This window comes from Condylura cristata, unplaced genomic scaffold (assembly GCF_000260355.1).
Source record: "Condylura cristata isolate star-nosed mole 26May11 unplaced genomic scaffold, ConCri1.0 scaffold00019, whole genome shotgun sequence".
In the NCBI taxonomy this organism is placed as follows: Eukaryota; Metazoa; Chordata; class Mammalia; order Eulipotyphla; family Talpidae; genus Condylura; species Condylura cristata.
The window spans coordinates 26,107,832-26,129,423 of NW_004567120.1; the positions used below are offsets into that span (position 1 = coordinate 26,107,832).

A 21,592-nucleotide genomic window follows, 5' to 3' on the forward strand; every position below is an offset into this window, starting at 1 on the left:
TATGTGCTTAGAAATAATCTTAGTTTCAGTAACATTCTTTCATGTTGTTGAATGCATAATTTCAACTAAATACATAGTTTGTGACATACATACAAAACTGACATAAAATAGGTCTTAATTAACCAATAGTTTTTAGTTACAAAGCTCTAATTTGTGGACATTTCTTTTCTAGTATTATAATGACTATGGAGATATCATCAAAGAAACAATGAGTAAAACAAGGCAGATAGACAAAATTCAGTGTGCAAAGACCCTTATTCTCAGTTTGCAACAGGTAAGACACTGAGTACTGGCTTTAGGATAATATAGTTAACACAGTTGTTTTCAAAGTAACAGTAGAAAAATGTGCAAAGGATACAATAGACTGTTCATAAAGGTGGAAATAGTAGATACACAGTCTCACTAGTAGATACTATGCAAGTGAAATAATTTTTTGCTTTCAGACTGGTATGGTTGACAAACTTAAAACTGACTAAGATATAGGGGAATAGATAATGTCAGTGGGATATGTTGATAAAAACTTCCTGGTGGACAGTTTGGCAGTATGTTAAATTTTATGTGATAAGTCCTCTGTCAGTATTTTAATAATTATGTAATTTCTTCATTTTATAGAGGGACTATAGTTTACCTAAGATCTTGTTTAATGTTGAGTTTTTTTTAATGATTTTTGACATTATAAATAGTATTAAAATATTTTTGTGGGTATGTATTATGTTTTAATATTGCTATTCCTTTTGGATCTACTCTAATAAGTAAAGTTGCTTAGTTGATATCCATATTTTAAAAGCTTTCACTATATGGTCCCAAATTGTTGAATAGAAGGAAATGTATTGTCAGTTTTTGTTCCAACAGTTCAGAGTGCCCACTTCACTGTATTTTTACTAGTAGTAGCCAGTTTACTTGTTAAAAACCTTGGCAACTTGGTAATTGAAAAAATATATTTTTGAATCGCGGAAGTTCTTGATTGAAGATTCACCACTTAAGTGTTGATAATAGAGCATAATTGCCTGATAATTTAATCCCATCTTTTTCTTTACATTTTTATGTGCCATTGTAGTGTCCAATTAATACCAAAGTAGAATCCTGCAGTTGCTAACCTAACGAGATTCTAATGCCAATAACTATATCTAGTCTGAATTTAGGAGTTGCTACATTTTGATCATTTGTATAATATTTTTAAGATATATATTTTAGGGTGGGGGGAAGAGCACAACAGGCTGTGGCAGCTTTGGTGAGAGAACAGTGACCTCACCTGAGGGGAGAACTCTTATACTGTCACTGTATTAACAAAGATGTAAAATAATGATGCTTCACTAATTAATAAATAAGGCAATAAACATAACATGCTTTAAAATAAAATACAGTGCCTCATTTATGGAACAGTAGTGTAATTTGAAAAGAAAATACGGCAATTTAAAAGATGTTAATAATCCAGTTACTGAAAACAAGAAAAATAAAGTTTAACATATTTTCCTCATGCCCATCCCCTCCACAGCTTTTTAATGAAATGATACAGGAAAATGGCTATAATTTTGATAGATCATCCTCAACATTCAGCGGCATCAAAGAACTTGCTCGACGTTTTGCTTTAACTTTTGGACTCGATCAGTTGAAAACCCGAGAGGCCATTGCTATGCTACACAAGTAATCTCCAGATATTTTATTTCTCTCTCAAGTTTTTTAATGAAGAACTTTTTAATATAGCTCTTTGGTTTAGACTAACCAAATGCAATTGATGCTTTATTGTTTGTTTATAACTGACGTATCTCTTAACCATTTGTTAGTGTTAAATTCATTAACATGAGTTGGAACTAAAATTCCTTTTATAGAATGTCTGTTTTAATTAAAACTGTAAAAATCCATATAAATTATGTGACAAAAGTCATAACGTTCACCAAGTATTACAAAATTTCTTTTTTTTAGCAGCTTGTCGTAATCTCACAGCTAGCTAGAGAGATTTTTAGGGGTTGAGTCCCTTGTTTCAAGTTTGTCTATTTTGTAGTGCTCTTTTCTCTTGTTTTGAGCCATACCTGTCTTTCTGGTATTTCTTGTCCTATCAGAATTAGAAATCATTTGATTTCATTTTGGGCAATATTTAAGGATTATATAAAATAATTGTTTTAACAAGTAATATATTATTTTCTTCATCTTAATAGCCTTCCCCACTACCATCTGAACTTTTTATCATTATATTTTTAATAGAATGTATTGTTAGGTTGTTGTGTTGATTAATAGATATTTACTGTTAAATAAAATTAGTTAAAATGGACCAAGAATAATGTAATTTTGAGGCTTTACTCTTAAATGCTTCAGTATAGTCTTTTAATCATTATTTTGAAGTTAATCTTATGTTATAATAGGTTTCCTTTATGTTTTTAAATATAAGGAAAATGTATTCACAGTTACCTGAGAGAATTTAGGTTGTTCTCTCTGTATTTCCTTATTCTCATACTATAGCCTTATTAAAATGAATGGTAAACTAAACATCTTAGTAGTAGAATGAAAATTTACAGTGAAATTTATTTTCTAAGTTATTACATTTTATATTGTAGTCCTTTAAACATTTGTCTTTTTGTTGCAGAGATGGCATTGAATTTGCTTTTAAAGAGCCTAATCCACAAGGCGAGAGCCATCCACCTTTAAATTTGGCATTTCTTGATATTTTGAGTGAATTTTCTTCTAAATTACTTCGACAAGACAAAAGAACAGTGTATGTATTTGTAAAGATTCTATTCAACTTTGTTTTTGGAATTCCTGAAGAGCGCTTGTTAACACTTGGCTTCTATAGAGTTATGGGATTCTATTAACACAAAAACTTTATACTTCAGAAATTATATAATTTTAAGAATTAACTATTTCATGCATAATTTCCCATTTTAGTTCTGTAAATTTTCATCATAATATAGTTGTAACTTAAGAGGTATATCTTAAAGTTATCTTATGTATGTTTTTTAAAGATTTATCTCTATTTGTTTATGCGTACAAGAACTGGGGTGTAAGTCAGACGTGCAGGGGGGGTGATAGAATTTACCAGATAGAGAGTGGGGAGCAGAACAGACAGATCTACTGAAATACACTGCTGAGGAGAGTAGCAGGCCAGCCATGTGGGTCAGCTCCCTGGCTAGGGATAAAACTTGTGCTGCAGTGGCTGGTGATAGCTTGATAGTGCTGAGTTTTAACCCCTGCACCAACAGGGAGGCCCTAAGACTAGATTTTATATGAAATTCTAAAGAAGACAAAGCTAATTGATCGTAATAGAAAACAAAATAGTAGTTACTTTTAGGGTTGGGGACATTGAATAAGAAAAGGGACACACCAGGATACTTTCTAGTGTCATGAGACTGTTCTGTATCTTATAGGAATCTGGTTTACCTGGTTTACCTGGCTGTGTTCATTTGTACGATTGTCCAAACTTTACTCTTAATTTTCTGCATTTTATTATATATAAATTTATCCCAATTTCCCAATTTAAAATTGTATTGATACTGTTAATCCTAAACAAAATTTAAAAAGTGAAATACCATTTCCCACCTAGCAGATTAGTAAAACTGAGATAGTGCCAACTATTACTGAAGAAGATGAGGAACATTAGACACTTTTATGCACTGCTACTGATGGAATAAGTTGGTTCAAGACCATTTTATGGAGCTCTTTAATGACGTCCAGTTAAGTTTTAAGATTGTCGCTACCTCATGATTTAGCATATCTGTTCATCGGTAGAGACCCTAGAAGTTCTCTTGAGCACGTATACAAGGAAAAACATAAAATAATCTGATGAATTAGGAAATTCTATAAATAATTGTGAATTGGGAAATGGCTAAAAACAACTAAACAACTATCAGAAAAGGAGATCATTAGATTGCTAGATTATGGAATACCAGACAGCAGTCAAAAAAGTAAACATTTATCTTAATTTTTTTCCTCCAACTTCATTTAGATATAGCTGACATATAATATGGTCTAAGTTTGTATATACAGGCAAATTTGATATAGTATGGGAAAATAATTACCACTGTAGGTACGTTTTAGCTGATGGTTCTCTTCAAACAAGGTTAGAATTTTAAAATGTTATTCACAAAACACAAGGTGCAAAGCTCTGTACTGTTGTTTACAGACTGTGCATTATGTATTAAATAATATTATTATATTAGTATTGTAAAGTGATATGTTAAGGTATAAATAACAAATAGTGAGGTCAGGTTAATGGTAACTTCTGAGGTAGTAGTAGAGGAAAAAGGAGACTAGAACCAGGGAAGCCTCTGTTGAGCTATATAATTCTTTTAAGCTCTGTGGTAAATATTTGTAAATATCTCTATCAGGAATTATATTAGCTTGAGGTCCATATCTTGTCAAAGACTAGTTATAATTCCCAGATTGGTAGCCATACTTGAGCTGTGCTGTTCTATTGTGTATGAGTTGACATCTATTGTAAATGAGAAGAAATAGTGAACAATTACTACCAAACAGTATGCTTGTAAATGATATTACCATTCTGTTTAAGGATGTTCAGAACTGGTAAATCTAAAGTGATTGAATTGGTGTTAATATGACAGAAGTTTTATGAATTTCATTTCATAGTTGAAAAAATTGTCTTCGTATATTGAAAATATAATTTAGATAACACACTGAACATTTAGTGTCAGAAGCCTACGAGTTGTGTCATAATTATGTTGCATTCTCATTTTTATGATCACGAATATATTACCTTCGTTATCCTTCATCTGTAAAATGGGGATAATGACTCCCTCGTGAAATATTATGAATTCAGTTAAAGAACTGAAGAGAAAAATGCCTTGCACAAGGTCATGCACAATACTACATATAAGCCATAGAATCCCTGTAATAAATACTAGGATCAATACTTCTAATGAGTACTCAATAAGGATTGTATTTGATTCATCTTTGCTTTTATCCCCAATGTCTGGGACATTGTAGGTGCTCAATAAATACTAAAGTGAAATGCTCTGAATAATTTAATGTGAAAATCTTGGTAGAGATAAAATTGCTCGTCATTGTACTGATGAGGCTCAGGTTGAGTAGTGAAATAATTTACTCATGCTCATACGACTACAATTGGTAGAACTGGACTGGAACCAAGTTGTTTGATTTTCATATCCAATTTTCTTTCCAGAAATATGACTTGGGTTTATTATACTAGTAGAGGACTTGAGAAATAATGATAGAACAGAGCCATCTGTAAAAAAAACTCTTACCAGTCTTCAGTTTTACTCTATGATTTGAGACAGTGTGGACTGGATTGTCAACTATTATTTTGTTTTCTACTAATTCACTTTGCCTTTTATTTAGTTCTAATTATGAATCACAGAATGTTGCATGTGGTATGTGAGCCATGAGATATAATAGGGAAAAAAACAAGAAAATCTTATGACAGCTTTACATATTAAAATTAATGGCTTGTACGTCTTTTAAAGGTATGTTTACTTGGAAAAGTTCATGACCTTTCAGATGTCACTCCGAAGAGAAGATGTATGGCTTCCACTGATGTCATACCGAAATTCTTTGCTTGCTGGTGGTGATGATGACACAATGTCAGTCATTAGTGGAATCAGCAGTAGGGGGTCTACTGTGCGGAGTAAAAAATCAAAGCCATCTACAGGAAAACGGAAAGTGGTTGAAGGCATGCAACTTGCTCTCAGTAAGAACATATTTTATATTTATTAAATATTTTATATTTAACTTTTATGTTTACCAATTGATTATTAAGATTCTTTCTACTTTTTGAGGTATGTTATTAAAGATCGTACACAGTGTTCAGTATGTATGTATAAACATAGTTTTACGCATTTGCATATGTGAACTCAAGAGGCTGGGGACTAAAATCATATGAAGGCATCTTCACTTACAGATACACTTGAGGGTTTTTAGCTGGGTTATGTGTCAGAATATCTGCACACAACCTTACCATGTGGCTGTTTGAATTCCTCACAGCATGGCTGTGCTACCAAAGCAAGTATCTCAAGAGTAAGGAAGGAAATGAAAGCTGCTACTTTCTTAAGACCAGAAATTGATGTACAACATTATTTCTGCTTTGATTTTATTGACCTAGCATTCAGAGAGCCCAGATATGAGGGAAAGTGGGCATATCCCACACCTCTTAATGTGAGGATTGCCAAAGATTTACGAGCTGTTGAAAAAAAATGGCACATAATTCTTCAGCTGTCATCAGGTATATAGTGTTTAGAACTTGGTTGTTCTCATGGATTAATGGTTTTAGTTATCTTTTGCTCACTAATAGAATGGCACAGACTTTAATACAATCTTAGACTTGGTTGGGTATATAATCCTGATATCTCAGTGGATGGAAACATCTCTTATGGTATCCCTGACTAGTTAATATAACTAGGGCTGGTAGTTTATGGAAAATAGAAATATATTCTCACTATTTTTAATGGAGTTATCAATTAAATGTATTTCTGGATATCACAATCAATGTTAAAGATTTCCTTATTTGAATAAATATTTAATAGATTTCTGCTAGACCATCAAATCTTTCCATTTCCTTAAATTTTAAAGAATATATTTGAATTAGTATTTAGATAACATTGTAAAGGTAGACTAGCTAACCACATTACTTCAGGTTTCACAGAAATAGTCAGTACTCTTTCTTTAGCTTTTTGGAGAAAGCCACAGAAATTGAGGCATTAGGAAGTTCAAAGGAAGGAAAGATGCATACTGATAGATTGGCTAGGTGCAGTTTTGAAGGTATAATTGGAACCTAAGCACAGCAGAATTTAAAGACTAATTGTATCACAAATTGTGAAATTTATGTGCATGCATATAATCTAATTTTCCTCCAGTCATCAAGTTCATTCAATTGATTTCACTTCCAGAATCCATGACTTTAAATTCATTCAATTGATTTCACTTCCAGAATCCATGACTTTAAATGCTATGACTTCAGTAACACTTGCATGTGAATTTACTTGTTGTAGCAACATCTGTAGACACATGAAAACAATTAATTTCCCTTTCTTTAGTGTTTAGTGTCTAATGTGCACGTGAATTTGTACTCCCTTGGTGTGACTGTTCAGTGTTGAATATCCTATCAACTGGGAACCATTCTTTCACTGTTTTCATTGCTGTTCCCACCTTACAACTCACTTGAGTTACACTGTCAGCCTCCAAACCATCCTGTTTGCTCACTGTCTTTGTGTTCTTACGCCCACCCTCCACACACACTTTGATTAAAACCTGTAACCCACCACGTTTTTCCCTTTCTTAAAACCTTCAGAGTAATTCCTTTTACCTTAGCACAGTTAATAAGATTTCTGTAATTGATTCCTGCCTCTTTATTTAGCCATACCTTTCCCCTCTTAACCCAGTAGTACCAAATTGATTTTGAGTCATATAAAACTGCCATTTTGGAGGGTCAAATTTGCCGAATATTATGGATTAGTATGGGTTTGCCATTGTAGTTTCATGCCTCTGTGCTTTTGCTCTCATTCTTCCCCCCACCTAGAAAACTTCATGGTTACCCAGTCAATATCCATGCTAGCTAGAAGTGACTTTCAAGTAGCTGCCTCTGATGCATCTCATTGCTCCCATGCTACCTGTGCTTCCTCTCTTCCAGCATTTTCCACACTGTGTTAATTACATATTTTAAAAGATTTATTTATTTATGCATACAGAGCTGGGATACAGGCCAGAGGTGAAGGGGCTGAGAGGATTCTGCTGAGAGCAGAACAGGCAGATGTACTGAAATACACTGCTGAGAGGAGCAGCAGGTGGGTCAGGAGAGGTCTGCCACGCCATGTGGGTCACCTCCCTGGCCAAGGATTGAACTCGTGATGCACTGGCTGCAGATAGTTTCATAGTGCTGGGCTTTAACCCGTTGCACCACCAAGGAGGGCCCGTAATTATTTTTGTTTTCCTGCACACCTAGATATAAGGGCAGATATCTTACATACTTGTATCCCTCTCTTTCAAACATTAGCATTTGAAAAACAGTCAGATGTTTGTAGACCCGAATGATTTTAAACATCTCATCAGTCAGAATCAGTGACTGAACTTTAATGCTGTTAATTTTCTTTTTCAGCTGAAGAAAGCAGTAGTAGTGATAGTATGTGGCTAAGCAGAGAACAAACACTGCATACCCCAGTTATGATGCAGACACCACAACTCACCTCAACGATTATGAGAGAGCCCAAAAGATTACGACCTGAGGATAGCTTCATGAGTGTCTATCCAATGCAGACTGAACATCATCAAACGCCTCTTGATTATAAGTAAGTACATTTGATAATTTTCTGTAGTATAACTTTGTTAATTACATAGAGAAAAGTTAAGTTAAAAGAAGAATAAAATTCTCCTTGAAGCACGCAGGTAACATGGATGTTAGCTCAAAGACAACAAGAGGAAGCAAGGCAACAGCAGGAGAGAGCAGCAATGAGCTATGTTAAACTGCGAACTAATCTTCAGCATGCCATGTAAGTGAGAGTGCCTTATTGTCTGAGTCTAGGAAGTTCACTAATTCATTTTAACATTGTGTGCCTTACCTAAATATTTCAGCAAACTCTAGAGTAACTAAGCTGAAATAATCAAGGAACTAAAAATTTGTCATTCCAACAGAAAAATAAAAACGTTTTAACTTAAATATTAACTAGTTAGCTAAAGGACCAATCTTAGGTTGATCTGTTGGAAAAGTTTAATTATGAATCCTTGTTTATTTTGGTACACAGAATTATAGCTATCTTGATTCCCCACCTAGTTCAGGTTCTCATCTCTCACCTGAACTATTGTTTTGGCTTTCTAACTTGTTTTCTTCCCTCAAGTCTCCCATTTATCTTCTCACCGAATCCCTCCCCTCACTCCTCTCCTACCACCACTCCATCATTCACACTGCCATCAAGAATTACTATTCTAGAATTAAAATCTGATTTTGTAACTCTTTAACTTAAAACCTTTTCATGGCTCCCCATTGCCAGCAGGATAAAGTCCACACTCCTTAGCTCATGGCATGCAAGATCTTCCAAAATATGGCCAGATTATATTTCATTCCCTGGCAGATAAAATCCTGGTAAAAGAATAAGCTCAAGTATCACCTTATGTGAAGCTGCGGTCATCTGCGCTCCCATAGCGCTGTGTATGTTCATATATCTTGTAGCACTTACCACTTGTATTGGAATTATTTGTTTGAGTTTATCCCTTCTAGACTGTGAGCTCCTCAAGGGCAGGGACCACTTTCATTGCCTTTCCGTGCTTGGCACATGCAAAGTGCTAATAAGTAAATGTTCATTGAATGAATAGATGTCAGTATGAAAAACAATTGTAGTTTAACTTCTAAATTCTTTGTTTTCACCGGAATCTGTATGAAGATTTTATAAATCATTATTAGCTTTGGTTCCAAAAGAATGGCAGACAAGCAATTTTTAGATGATTGGTTATTATTCTAATTATTTAATTTTTTTGAGTTTGAAAGCTTTGTATCTGTAAATAATGTTGTTTATGTTTGAGTACTGGGAGATAGTAATTGTTCCTTTTTAAATAATTTATATTTTGCTTTGTTGGTTTTTAAATGAGAGTTCACCCATTCTTAAGAAATGACCCTTTACCACGTGAGTGGTGACCTATTTAACTTCACTTTACCTAATCCTATAGTGGCTAGTCTTGAGAACCTTGGTAGACAAAAACATTATCTATGATGTACATAGATTCTATTCCTGACTTTGACTAATATGACCATCATCTATACTATCACTTGGTTCTGTGGCCTGTTTCTGTAGCCACATACTACTTATTTAATATACATACACACATATGCACACACTTTAGTTCATGCTGGATTCAACAACTCATTTCTTAGCTTCCAACTAGTCATCAGTCCAAACCTGTCAGAATCCTGCCATGCAATCATTGGTCCATATTTCTCCCCTGAAAACTTTCTGTTAGTCTCAGCAGCATTTCATTACTCAGTACCATTTATCATTATTATTTTATTCATAGCTTAATTCACCATTATAGGTAAACTTCCCCAGGTAACTACAGGAGGTTACCCCAGTTAATTAACTATTACCTACCAAAAAATTCTTTATGTTACTATATCTTAAGTGGTATATTGCCTGAAATGGTTGCTTATTTTTTTTTTACAGTTTTTCTATAACTTTATCTGCCCTGTAAGTGAAAATTACCAAATTACAGTTTTTATAGTTTATAGCACATAATTCTTCATATAATCCAAACGAAATGCAGAGTGGATTTCTGATTTTCTATAAAATGGTCCACAAAGCACACATTACCATTCACTGTCTGTACCATCAAATACAGGAACATTCATTCATTACCTAGAACTCTTAGGAAATAGTGACCATTTGTAGCATATCTGTCTGGGTAGTTTGGATTAGACAACATGTTTTATATTATTTTTTAAGACTAAACATAGTATTGTGTTTGTAAGTTAAGTAGTAAGTAATTAATTTTGGGGAGAGAGTCTTTGACTGAGAAAAAGAAGGTAACATTGACCAAAACTGGGGGAAGCAAGATACTCTAAATTTCACTATTTTGTTAACTCCTTTATGCTGATCTGGGCCTATTTATGGACTTGATATTTGAGTTTATTCCTGTTAATTATAACATATAGGACTTCTGGTCTTTATTTTACTTGTTTTTCATGGGATACAGAATCCAAAATTTCTGTACCAATGTCGCTCATTTCTTACGTAAATAGATAGCTTTCTTTCAGTATATATTTATGCCACTTGATGCATACTCTTGGAGTATTTATTACTTTTTGTTATTATCTGTTTCCATAGTAGACTGTGAGCTCCTTGAGAGCAGGAACCATGTCTTAATCATCTTTATTTTTTGCATCCATTGTCCACAATAGAAACTTGACATGTTAAGTAGATACTGTGTGAATGAATGAGTGAGTGAATGCCTGATACACATTCATTACCAAGTGAATGAGTGAGTGATGGGAAAAATTTTAACAGTATATATTTATGAAAATGTTATTTCTTTGCTCTCTGTTTTATGTTTGTTTATTAATTTGTACCCTGCCTACTTTCAAAAAGGATTTGAGGTATCTTATCTGTTCCCATGTGGGGAATTCTCATTGAATTTTTGTATGGGATATCAAAACTATAAAGCTTAAATGTATTCAAGTAATGTAGAATAAACATAATTCCTTAGCATTTTTAGATAAGTGAACATTGGGGTTTTGACATCATTGATGACATGTTCAATGCCGAATCATTCTCCCTGACCTTTAATTCCATCATTTTCCATTACACTTGGTATAGAGAACCACATAGTTGCTGCCAATATATTAATAGTCACAATGAGGTTCAGATCTTGACTTTGTTTTATATTTCTCTAGTCGGCGTGGTACGAGCCTAATGGAAGATGATGAAGAACCAATTGTTGAAGATGTTATGATGTCTTCAGAAGGGAGGATTGAAGATCTTAATGAGGGAATGGATTTTGACACTATGGATATAGATTTGGTAAGAAACATAATGATTTCTGTACGAGTTTCAATTTAGATCATTTGGAAATTGCGTTGGATTTTATTAGAAGAGAGAATATTTGGTATGACAACAAAGTTTTGCCAAATTGTTAAACCCTTGACAGGTATTTAAGTATATGAGAAGAAATAGGGGTAAAGAGAGTGAAGTTGATAAAAGTCTGGTAGATCCTAGTTTAAGATGATAAAAGTAGTCTTTCAGGCTAATTCATGAAAATGTAGTTTAAAAAATATTTTGGCTTAATACTGTACTAAGTGTCATATTACTTTATAATTTTCTATTTGTTTACAATTGCCATAATAGTACATTACTTAATTGATGCTACTCTGTTGCTGAGACAAATTTCCATATCAGATAATAAAGTGAAATTACTTTAACGTAGGAGAAAGTTAAATAGATAAAAGGATGTATCCTTTAATAATTATTAATGAATACTTTTTCATGATTAGGACTTTAATAATTCAGAGATTAGGACTTCATTATATATAAATTGCTTCTGCAGTTTCATCTTGTTAGGCTTTGTGAAGTAGCTTGAGACATTGTAAGAATGTTAAAACTTAAAGTGTTTGCCTGTCAAAGTGATAAAATTCTAGTAAGCAGCAAAACTGCTTAGATTAAGTCAGTTTTTCTGATTGTGCTTTTCAATATACTGTGATGTATTTTCTTTAATATCAAATTGTTAAATATGACTTCTCTTAGAATACTGTGATTTGGTGCCTTTAACGAAAATTTATTTGAGAGAGGCATTTTTTAAAGTGAAAAGTGAGTTTTCTAGTTGTCCTTAAGAGTAATTTTCCACCAATTAGTTTCTTTTTTAAACATTCTGTAGTTTAAATATACAGTCTTTGAAGTATTGTAAGGTATACTTGCAATTACAAAGGCCTTGTGAACACTTTTTTTATATGAACACTTTTAATGATCATTAATTTCTGTATTTTCTGTCAGTATCGGACTTACAGGTATGGAAATCACCAACTTCATTTTTTTCCCCCCTTAGCCACCATCAAAGAACAGACGAGAGAGAACAGAACTGAAGCCTGATTTCTTTGATCCAGCTTCAATTATGGATGAATCAGTAGGTTTTACTTAAATGTACCCCAGGATTATAAAATCAAAAGTATAGGCAGTCTCTTAAGCTTGAAGCTGAAGAACTAGGACTCACATTGAGCATGGATAAAAACAATTGAACAGAAGAAAAAGAGGCAGGCAGGTGGTATTTCAGGAGAATGGGACAAGGAGGTGTGATGCAGTGGTGGTGACACATTTAAAGTGCCTTTGAATTGTTGGCCAACCGGTGCTTAAGTATCCTGTTAAGGAATTTGAACTTTTCCTGTCGACCTGAGTAGCTTAGTGAAAGATTTTGAATGAGGAAGTGACATGATCATAATTGGTTTCAAAAGATTTGCTTGGCATTTATGGAGAGTAGGGTGAATGAAAAAGTAAAATAACCATAATAATAATAATAATCATAACATGGTGAAAAACAGAACTGTAACAAAGGCTTTGATAATAAAGAGACAAGGATTGAGATACAATTATTATTGGGCATTGTCAATTCAGTTATTTCTTAAGTACTTCTTACAGCAGTCTCCACTGTGCAGTAGATTTACCCTGTAGTGCCTTAGTTCAGGTTCACCTCAGTTTTCGCTTGGACTATTACAGTAGCATTTAAAATGAACTTGCTGCCCCACTCCTTTTAATATATCTCTTTTTAGGGTCATTTTTTCCTAAAATGCAAATCTTGTCCTTTCACTCAACAGTTTTTGGTCTTGTATTAATTATTTACCCCCGTTGCCAGTAGGGGAAAAAAGCTGCCCACTTAGCCTGGCAAACAAAGCTTTTTGTGATCTGAACCCTTTGTCAGTTTAACCTTGACCTTTTCCTTACTTGTATCCTGCGTTCCAGCCATACGAGATCTTTTAGTTCCTTTCTGACACACTGCTCTTTCATGATTCCATGACTCTGTATAAACTTTTCTCTCTGCCAGAGTTGCCCTTTTCCTTTTTCCTCTAAGCGAATTCTTCCTTTAGTAGACAGTTCCCACATTACTTGTGGAGTTTTTGCAGACTTTTCCAGCTCCCCCAGCATTTATGATAATTACCATACTGTAGAAGTAAGAAAGGATATTATGTATTGCCCAATAGACTGAAACCTGGGCATAAAATAAATTATTTTATTCATTTTGAATTCTGACTACCTTAGGTGTTTTGTCAAATGAAAAGAATAAGTCGGTAAGGTCCCTGCTCGTCCATTCACTGTTTAGTGTCTATGCACTCTTTCCTCCTACCCTCCTAAGACCTGCCACCTCAGTTGGTTATTGTATCATTCTCTGAGGCCTGGCTCCTTATGTCCCATTGTCTGCTATTCTCTCCTTACCTCATCATCTGTTTTCAGTTAGCTCTTAGAGGAACTTTTAACTTTCAATTGACAAGTTATTTGAGCTAAAAGCCACAAAAAAAAACAAGAGGTACAAAAATTTTCGTAAGACACTTTACAATTCTTTAAATCACTGCTTAGCCTCTAATGCGCATATGAGTCATCTGGAGAGCATATTAAAATGTGAATTCTGCTTCAGGAGGTCTGGATTGTGGCCTAACATCCTACATCTCTAACAAAGCCCTGTTGATGGTTCAGGTCTACAGACCATATTTTGAGTAGCATAGGTCACTAAGACCTGCCCATATGACTATAGTTACATGCATATTGAGGGGGGATCATTTCAAGCAGATAGGATGGAGTCTATTATTTCAACAATTCATTGGAATGGAAGTTGGTGTGAAAATAAAATACTCTCCCTGTTGTCAAAAACTTCATCTTTTAGTGCACCTTGACTCATTTTGAAGTGAAAAGGACGGGCGCTAGGAATGTATCTGATGACACTGTGTAGGCGTGATTTAGTTAGATCTATTCAGCAACCCTGTGGGAAAGGTGTTGGAATTCCTACTTTTACTTATCAGCAAACTTAAACTGAAATGGTATTTCAGTTGATTTGCTTACAGTTACACAACTTGGTGTCAGAGTAGTAATTTGATCTGAAAATGTCTACTATTGTTCTTCCCAGAACTAAAACCAGGTCTCATTTGGAAGAAATACTACGAAAATTAATTTTGAAATGGAAATGATTAACTGTAGTTAAAATTGATATGTGCAATTAAGAGAGCTCTGTATTTCTCAAGTGTTCACTTCAAGCCAGGAAAACTAGCGATTTTTTTTTTTTTTGCTTTAGATACTGGATTTGCAAAAGCAGTATTCTTTCTGTTACAAAATAATGAAACAAATGTAAATTATGTATAAATATTTCTGAAATTTAACATTTAGAGAAAATACATTCTGAGTGAGGCCAAATAGGGAACTAATGTTATTATTTATAGAAAAATTTTGGCATCATTATGCTTATTGATTATTTTATAACTAAAGGAAAAGTCATTTAGCTGCCCTGCTACTAAAATTAGGAAAATGAAGGTGTGTCTAACTGTAGTTATACAGTATTACCACATGATGGCAGCAGTAGCATAACTTGAGTGCTCAATCTTTAAAGGCTTAGATATTTTCAAGTCTTTAATTGTGCATATATATTTAATACTAGTTTTTAAATAATGCATTAACACTTAGCTCATCATCCCCAAAACTTGAGAAGTGAAATAGAAAGTTTTGAATGTGAAAATGTGAGATTGCCTTTGTATAATAGTCTATATCTGCTTTTACTCAAACCTGTGATAATGTGAGTCATCAAAAACAATAATAAAATTGGGATTTAAATCCTTTTTATATCCAGTTATGAGTTTTCCATTCTACGTGAAGTAATTCACAGCATCCCAGTATAGATTCTTCAGAGTTTTTTGTTTTTTTTTTTTAACTAAAATATTGTAAATATTATCTTTTGTTGCATGGTATCATTATATGATTCAAAGTGGTGATATAAAAACTCTTGAGCACGAGATTCTAAATTTATAAATTTATTAGTTTTACATCTGATAAAAACATTGATTTATCCCATTGTGCTAATAATTACTTGCTGACACTAATGGACCAGTATTGCCATCACATACTAGCACTTGCTAATTGTTCATTTAAAATATATGCTTAAGTTCATTAATGTCAACACCAGAAGCAGGTGTGGGCTATATGAGCTCATAAAAGAGTGTCACCATTGTCATTCTTCTCCTGTGTTCACATTATTAGTATTTTCTGTAGTATGAAATTAGTTAAAGAGTCTAGTGTAATATGCACAAACAAAAAAATATTCAGGTAGTTTCTAGTTAAGCTCCCAGTTTGGAAAGAACTTGAGTTCATCTTCATGCTACACTCTACACTAAGAATTACTAAGTAAGATTTGATCCTTTTAGTCATCATCAGATCATCAACCCAAAAGTGTTATGGGTAAAAGGGGCCTTTAAACATCATCTAGGCTTTTTTGGTGGAAACATTGAAATAAATACTCAGATTCTAAATAAAGGAGAACCTTGAGCCTTGGAGGATTGGAGGATTGGGAGTTGGGTAGGAATGAGTTGTGAAGTATGGCTTTAGTGACTGACAGAAGTGGGAGTGCTTTAATTTTCTTTATTCTCATTAGGCTGCAATTAGATATTTGTTTCTTGATCTAAAAATACACAATTCCTTTATATCAGAACATTTTGTGAGTTTTATGGTTGTGGTTAACATGAGATTTAATTTACAAATAACTGTAATCCCAATCTTGGCTCATTATCTCCACCTTAGTATTCTTATTAGCTCATTATAGTATCTCTAAATTGTAGTAAGTGCTGGCATTTTAATTGACTACCTTAACTGAGAGATAGCGAGAGAGAGAATGTGAGTGTATAGATAAATAGCTAAAGTTGTTGTGTTTAATGAACAAGGGAAAGTTGCCCCACTCCTTCTGCTTTTACTTAAAAAAAAAAAGACTGATTTGTTTATTTATTTATGCAAGAACTGGGATGTAGGCCAGAGGTGTTGGGGATGAGGTGGGGTGGAGGGTGAGAGAATTCACCAGAGACAGTGGGGAGCAGGACAGGCAGATATGCTGAAATACACTGCTGAGGGGAGCAGCAAGTGAGACAGGAGAGGTCTGCTGGGCCATGTGGGTCAGCTCCCTGGCCAGGGATTGAGATTTTGTTGCACTAGCTGGCTTGATAATGTTGAGACTCAAATCCTTGCACAACCAGGGAGGCCTGCTGCTTTTACTTTTTTAGTTAGTAAAAAAACAACTAATTATTACATTTTACCTAATACTTTTTCTTCTGTAATGAACAAAACATCAATATCAGTTAGTTTGACCAGATTTCACTTTACTTATTTGATACCTTAAAACTTGTAGATTTACTCAAGCCATATTTTCTATATAAGCTTTCTGGGTTTTTGTTTTTACACATATTATTCTTGAATGTTTTGGCCTGCATTTTAAAACCTGTATCCATTTCACAGTGCAAATGGTCAAGATTACACGATATTCTTAACTCTATCCAGTGAATCTGTGTCAAGAATCATATTAATTTATTCATTTAACAAAAGTCGAGTGCTTATATTCAGAGCATTAAGTATTAGTGGTATCTATAAACATAAATAAGACATGATCCCTAGTCTTAATTATATTTGTGAGGTGAGTAGCATCCTGGTTAGGTCTGATGTTATTATTTCATTATATATTGATGGCCATTTTAAATTTTAGATTTGCATATCTGACATGGGGAATATTTCAAAGTGATTTTATTGGCATGTTATTGAACTTACTATTAATGTGATGTTTATAGACATTTTTTACAAAGAAATGAATAATGATTTTAATGAGTTTTTTTTCCCTTTCTCTTTCATTAGGTTCTTGGGGTGTCAATGTTTTAATACAAGTACACAATTAAATCTGTGGTGAAGATGTTTTCTAAACGGAAGAAGAAATTTTAAAATAGAGTGTGGTAGATACAGTGAGATTCTGTACAGATTTTTCTCTAAGGAGAATATGACATGCTTATGCTTACCAAGATCAAGTGCATTGAAGGGCAGTTTTGTTTGCCTGAAAAAAGTAAAGGACAAGTAAACAATTTGATGATAAGCTACAGTTTTTCTTAGAAAGTAAATATTTTATTTATGCGCTGTTAGTTGGCTTTTGAATCAATTACTTCATGCTTTTTTAAAAGAAAATATAACAATCTGAAGAGGCATTTGGTACAGACATGAATCCTCTCACATTTATTTACTGGGTATACTAGGTAATGATGACCTCTGCTGGATTTCTGTTTACATCCAAGAAACAAAGTTAAGGATGAATTTATTCCCCTACCTTGAAATTATAGGATAGAGTGAATTGTTTTTAGCATTCTAAATTTAAATGCTTAAAACATCAATCAACAAAGCTTTCTTTTAAATATTGTAATTGTGGAGAAAAGTAAACTTATAAGCAGAACTTTTACAATTTTTTCATCTAAAATGTATTTTAAGATATTTTTAAAAATCCAAGAGCTTCTCTATACTTTTCAGAAATATCCAGATGCAGTGAACTGCCAGAAGGTAACCAGTCTCAAACATGCTTATCCCATTATCAACCCTGAAAGTTTGCTTGTCCTTTAAGATAAAAATGTAATGTTGTGATATTCCTTCCAGTAGTGCCACTGTATTTTGTCTCCAAATAAAAGAAGCTTATTGTAGTATGTTTGCAGAAAAATTCTAAACAAAAATTATACAGCTTATTAGAGTGTGGGAATAGGGATCTAAATTTTAAATAAAATTATATATATATATAAATTGGTGCTGATTTTATAATTGCGCAGTTTGTTTAGTTTTTTCTTACTTTTAAATTCCAACTTAAAATTATGAGGTTTCAGAAATATATTGAAAGTTTAACAATGTTTAAAAATAGAAAAGCATGAGTGTTCATGCTTTAAAATGATTTTTAAATTTGTATTTTATATTGTTTTATCTATCTGTCTTTGCAAGCAGTCTTCAGGTAAAAGATACTTCTAACAGGTTACAGTACATTTCCTCTGTATGTAAATTAGATGGGATAATAGAATTCATAACCCATAATATTCTTTGAAAGCTAAGCTTTAAACTTCATTTTATGTCCTTTCACAAATAATTAGTTTAAAACAGAAAGTGGCTACTTGCCATTTTGACATCAACTCATTTTGCGAGGCTTAGGCAGCTAGACATCGTTTAAAACAAAATATTAACTTATATTACATGTGTATCTATCTTTTGTCAGTCGTCTCTCAGTTCTTGAGGTGTATTATTTTAATCATTCCATGCCTTAATATGCTTGCAATACAAGAATATCTTCAGATGGGTGAATACCAAAAGGCTTCCAGTTCTTAGGGTCAGAAATCAACAAGCATTGGGCTGTGGTAGCCAAAAACCATAGGATAGTTAAAAGATCATGATAAGATAACAATTATTTTATTAAATCATGATTAATAACAGATGAAACCACACTTGTCTAACAGATTTCCATCAACATATATTGTTATGTGCAAAAGTATTGCCTATGTTTTTCACACCACTGCATTTACTAGAACTGCTGAGAGGACTGTATATATGATTTTAAACCTAAGTTGATTTTTTTTCTCACTCTTGAAAGGAGTACTTCTTTGTGAAAGCAGTTCTTACAGCTTTGTTTTCAACCAGCTAAAAAATGTTTTATATATTACTCTAACCTGTTGTCCTCCACATTCTATTGTCCTAATTGTACTGTTTTCTGATTTGTATTTATGTCTTGAGACAGTAACTTTTTGAATAAAAATAAACCTACAGTATGTTGTATGTTTTATCTTTTGCATTTGAGGGAAGAGGGTATCTAAAATGATATAGAACATATTATCACATCTTTGAACATGTTTGGGTGAGAAAATATATAGAAAACATTGCCGCTATTGTTTTTGATAAATCATAGCATGTTTTAAATGTGATAAAGTTCCTAGTTTATTACTTAAAAATAGGAACCTGCAGTCATTCTTTCTTATTTTTAATCTGGTATGAATTAAAAGTTCTTTAAAATTTATGCATTCCTTCATGCGGGATAGTTTTTAATGCCTACTATCTTCTAGGTATGTGTTAACAGGTCTGAAAATGAACAAGATAGTTGGCAATACATCTTATAGGGTAAACAGGGAAAGAAACTTGTAATAAGTGCTAGGAAGGAAACTTGCAGGGTAGTTGGAGGGAAGGTGGGAAGGGGAGAAAGACAGGAGAGGTCACTCATGATTGGAGGTGAGTGAAAGTCAACATTTAAAAAAGAATTTATGTATTGAAAGTTCCTGTAATCTTGAATGTGTTAATGAGATTTGCATTATACTCTTACAAAATGATTTGTATCTGTGTAACACTAGCACATTGGTCATTTAGTCCAGTTTGTAGATAATAAAATATCAGCCTTCTGTCAGTAGTTCAGAGCTGACCATATTAAATGCCAGACACTTTTAAGTGGTTTATATGCATTAATTATGTGTAAGGACAGAGGTGATAAGTTTTATCTTCCCCCTCTTTCCTGCCCTATCCCCACTCCTCCCTCTATTTGGAAATAAGAATGCACTGAGGAAAATGATGCACCAGGAAGTTAAAATTCTTTGGGGGCAAGATTATATGTCTAGTAAGTGATAGGACTGACATTCAATCTCAGGCAGTCTGGATGCATTAAGTCCCAAAACATTGAAACCATCTGATAAGGATAACAGATAATTGCATAAAAATTAAATGGTCCGTTATTCATTGTGCCATGATGAGGAAATGGAGCATCTTTAAGGAGTCCAGCTGGGTATAGAATTAAGTGTTGTGAACAACATTGTGCTTAATATGCTACCCAGCTGACTTCTTTAAAGAGGGTATAAATTAAATCTGAGCCCCAAGCCCATCAGTAGTTACTAGTAATAGTTTTTAAAAGTTGAGAGACTAGGTAAGAAAGTTAAGAGTAAGACCTTTGTAAGAGGAAATTTCAGTGAAGTTCACTATATAGCTATTAAGGTAAACAAATCTTATTGCCAGCTATGTGCTTCATCTTCCAAAGATAACACTAAGTTGCTTACAGTTCCACTGCAGGTTGGGGTACAGAGGGAATTCTAATAAAATGGATTAAGTTCAGTGTTTTACTGTGTGTCAATGAGATCACAGGAAAGGAGCAATAGGTGTGCTATAAGCAGCTTCCTAAAAAGCTGGCACTTGAGTTTAACCAACATTTTATGATGAGACTTTTAAGTGAACACATTTTATTACACATGGTGCAGCACATAGCCACCTACTACTCATTTTTTTTAAACATGCTTCACTGTAAATTGCAGCATTTGTTTATTATCCCCTAGATGTTTCAGGTTGCATGTTTACCTTGCATATCAGTTTTAATATTTACCTTTTTTCTTTTGGTATACAATGAAAGACACAAGCTGCAAGTATATATTTGCTGAGGTTTAATGTGTTTACAACTGTTTGACTCAAATGTCTATTAAAAATACTGACCAGTAACAACCCAGAAAGCTCTTTTATGATACTCACCAATTCCTGCTTTCCTTCCACAGAAAGCAACAATCTTTACTTTCCATCATAGATTAGACTTGGCTGTTCTAGAACTTCATATGAGTGGAATCATACAGTATGTACACTTTCTGTTTAAGGTTTCTTTTAGCATAATGCTTTTGATGTTTATCCATTTGGTAGTTGATAGACAATCTGGGTTGTTTCCAGTTTTTGGTTATAAGTAAAGCTACTACTTTAGTTGGATTTTAAAACTGAGAGGTGGGATAGGTGGAAGGTGGGCTTGGAAACAGGAATGAATTCAGCAAAGGGACAGCCTACATGATCTTGAATAGAAGAACTACTTAGTAATTACTTAGGGGTGGGTGGGGCAAGACTACCTCACATCAGCAAGTAGTAGTAGTAGTAGTAGTAGCAGCAGCAGCTTTAAATGTATTGGGATAAATTGAGTTGCTTAATGCAAATGTTTCTGTCACTTTAGGCCTCTGTCACTGAGGAAAATAATATGCTTGCAGTTTATCAATTAAAATCAGTTTATGCTGTGATGGTTGATGGTACAAATAAAATGAAAAGCTGAATTGTTTTTTAACTTTACCTTGTTTGCCCTCTGCCATCTTAAACTTAGGATAGATGTGAGTTTATTCTAGTGAGTTATTGGC

The 21,592-nt window shown here is 33.5% G+C and overlaps 1 protein-coding gene across 3 annotated transcripts in view; it reads left to right on the forward strand.

The window, feature by feature from the left end:
* STAG2 (stromal antigen 2) overlaps nt 1-19,375 on the forward strand; it is a 114,860-nt gene extending 95,485 nt beyond the window's left edge. For 2 of the 3 annotated variants that reach the window (XM_004685775.2, XM_012727174.1), the window contains exons 26-34: nt 173-274; nt 1,496-1,644; nt 2,582-2,710; nt 5,433-5,656; nt 8,057-8,246; nt 8,337-8,447; nt 11,336-11,462; nt 12,481-12,558; nt 17,298-19,225. In XM_004685775.2, coding sequence (XP_004685832.1) covers nt 173-274; nt 1,496-1,644; nt 2,582-2,710; nt 5,433-5,656; nt 8,057-8,246; nt 8,337-8,447; nt 11,336-11,462; nt 12,481-12,558; nt 17,298-17,321 — 1,134 coding nt within the window. In that variant the 3' untranslated portion in view covers nt 17,322-19,225. Of the gene's footprint in view, nt 1-172; nt 275-1,495; nt 1,645-2,581; nt 2,711-5,432; nt 5,657-8,056; nt 8,247-8,336; nt 8,448-11,335; nt 11,463-12,480; nt 12,559-17,297 lie in introns of all 3 variants that reach the window. The other variant, XM_004685776.1, reaches the window with a different exon arrangement.
* Nucleotides 19,376-21,592: the final 2,217 nt, after the last annotated feature.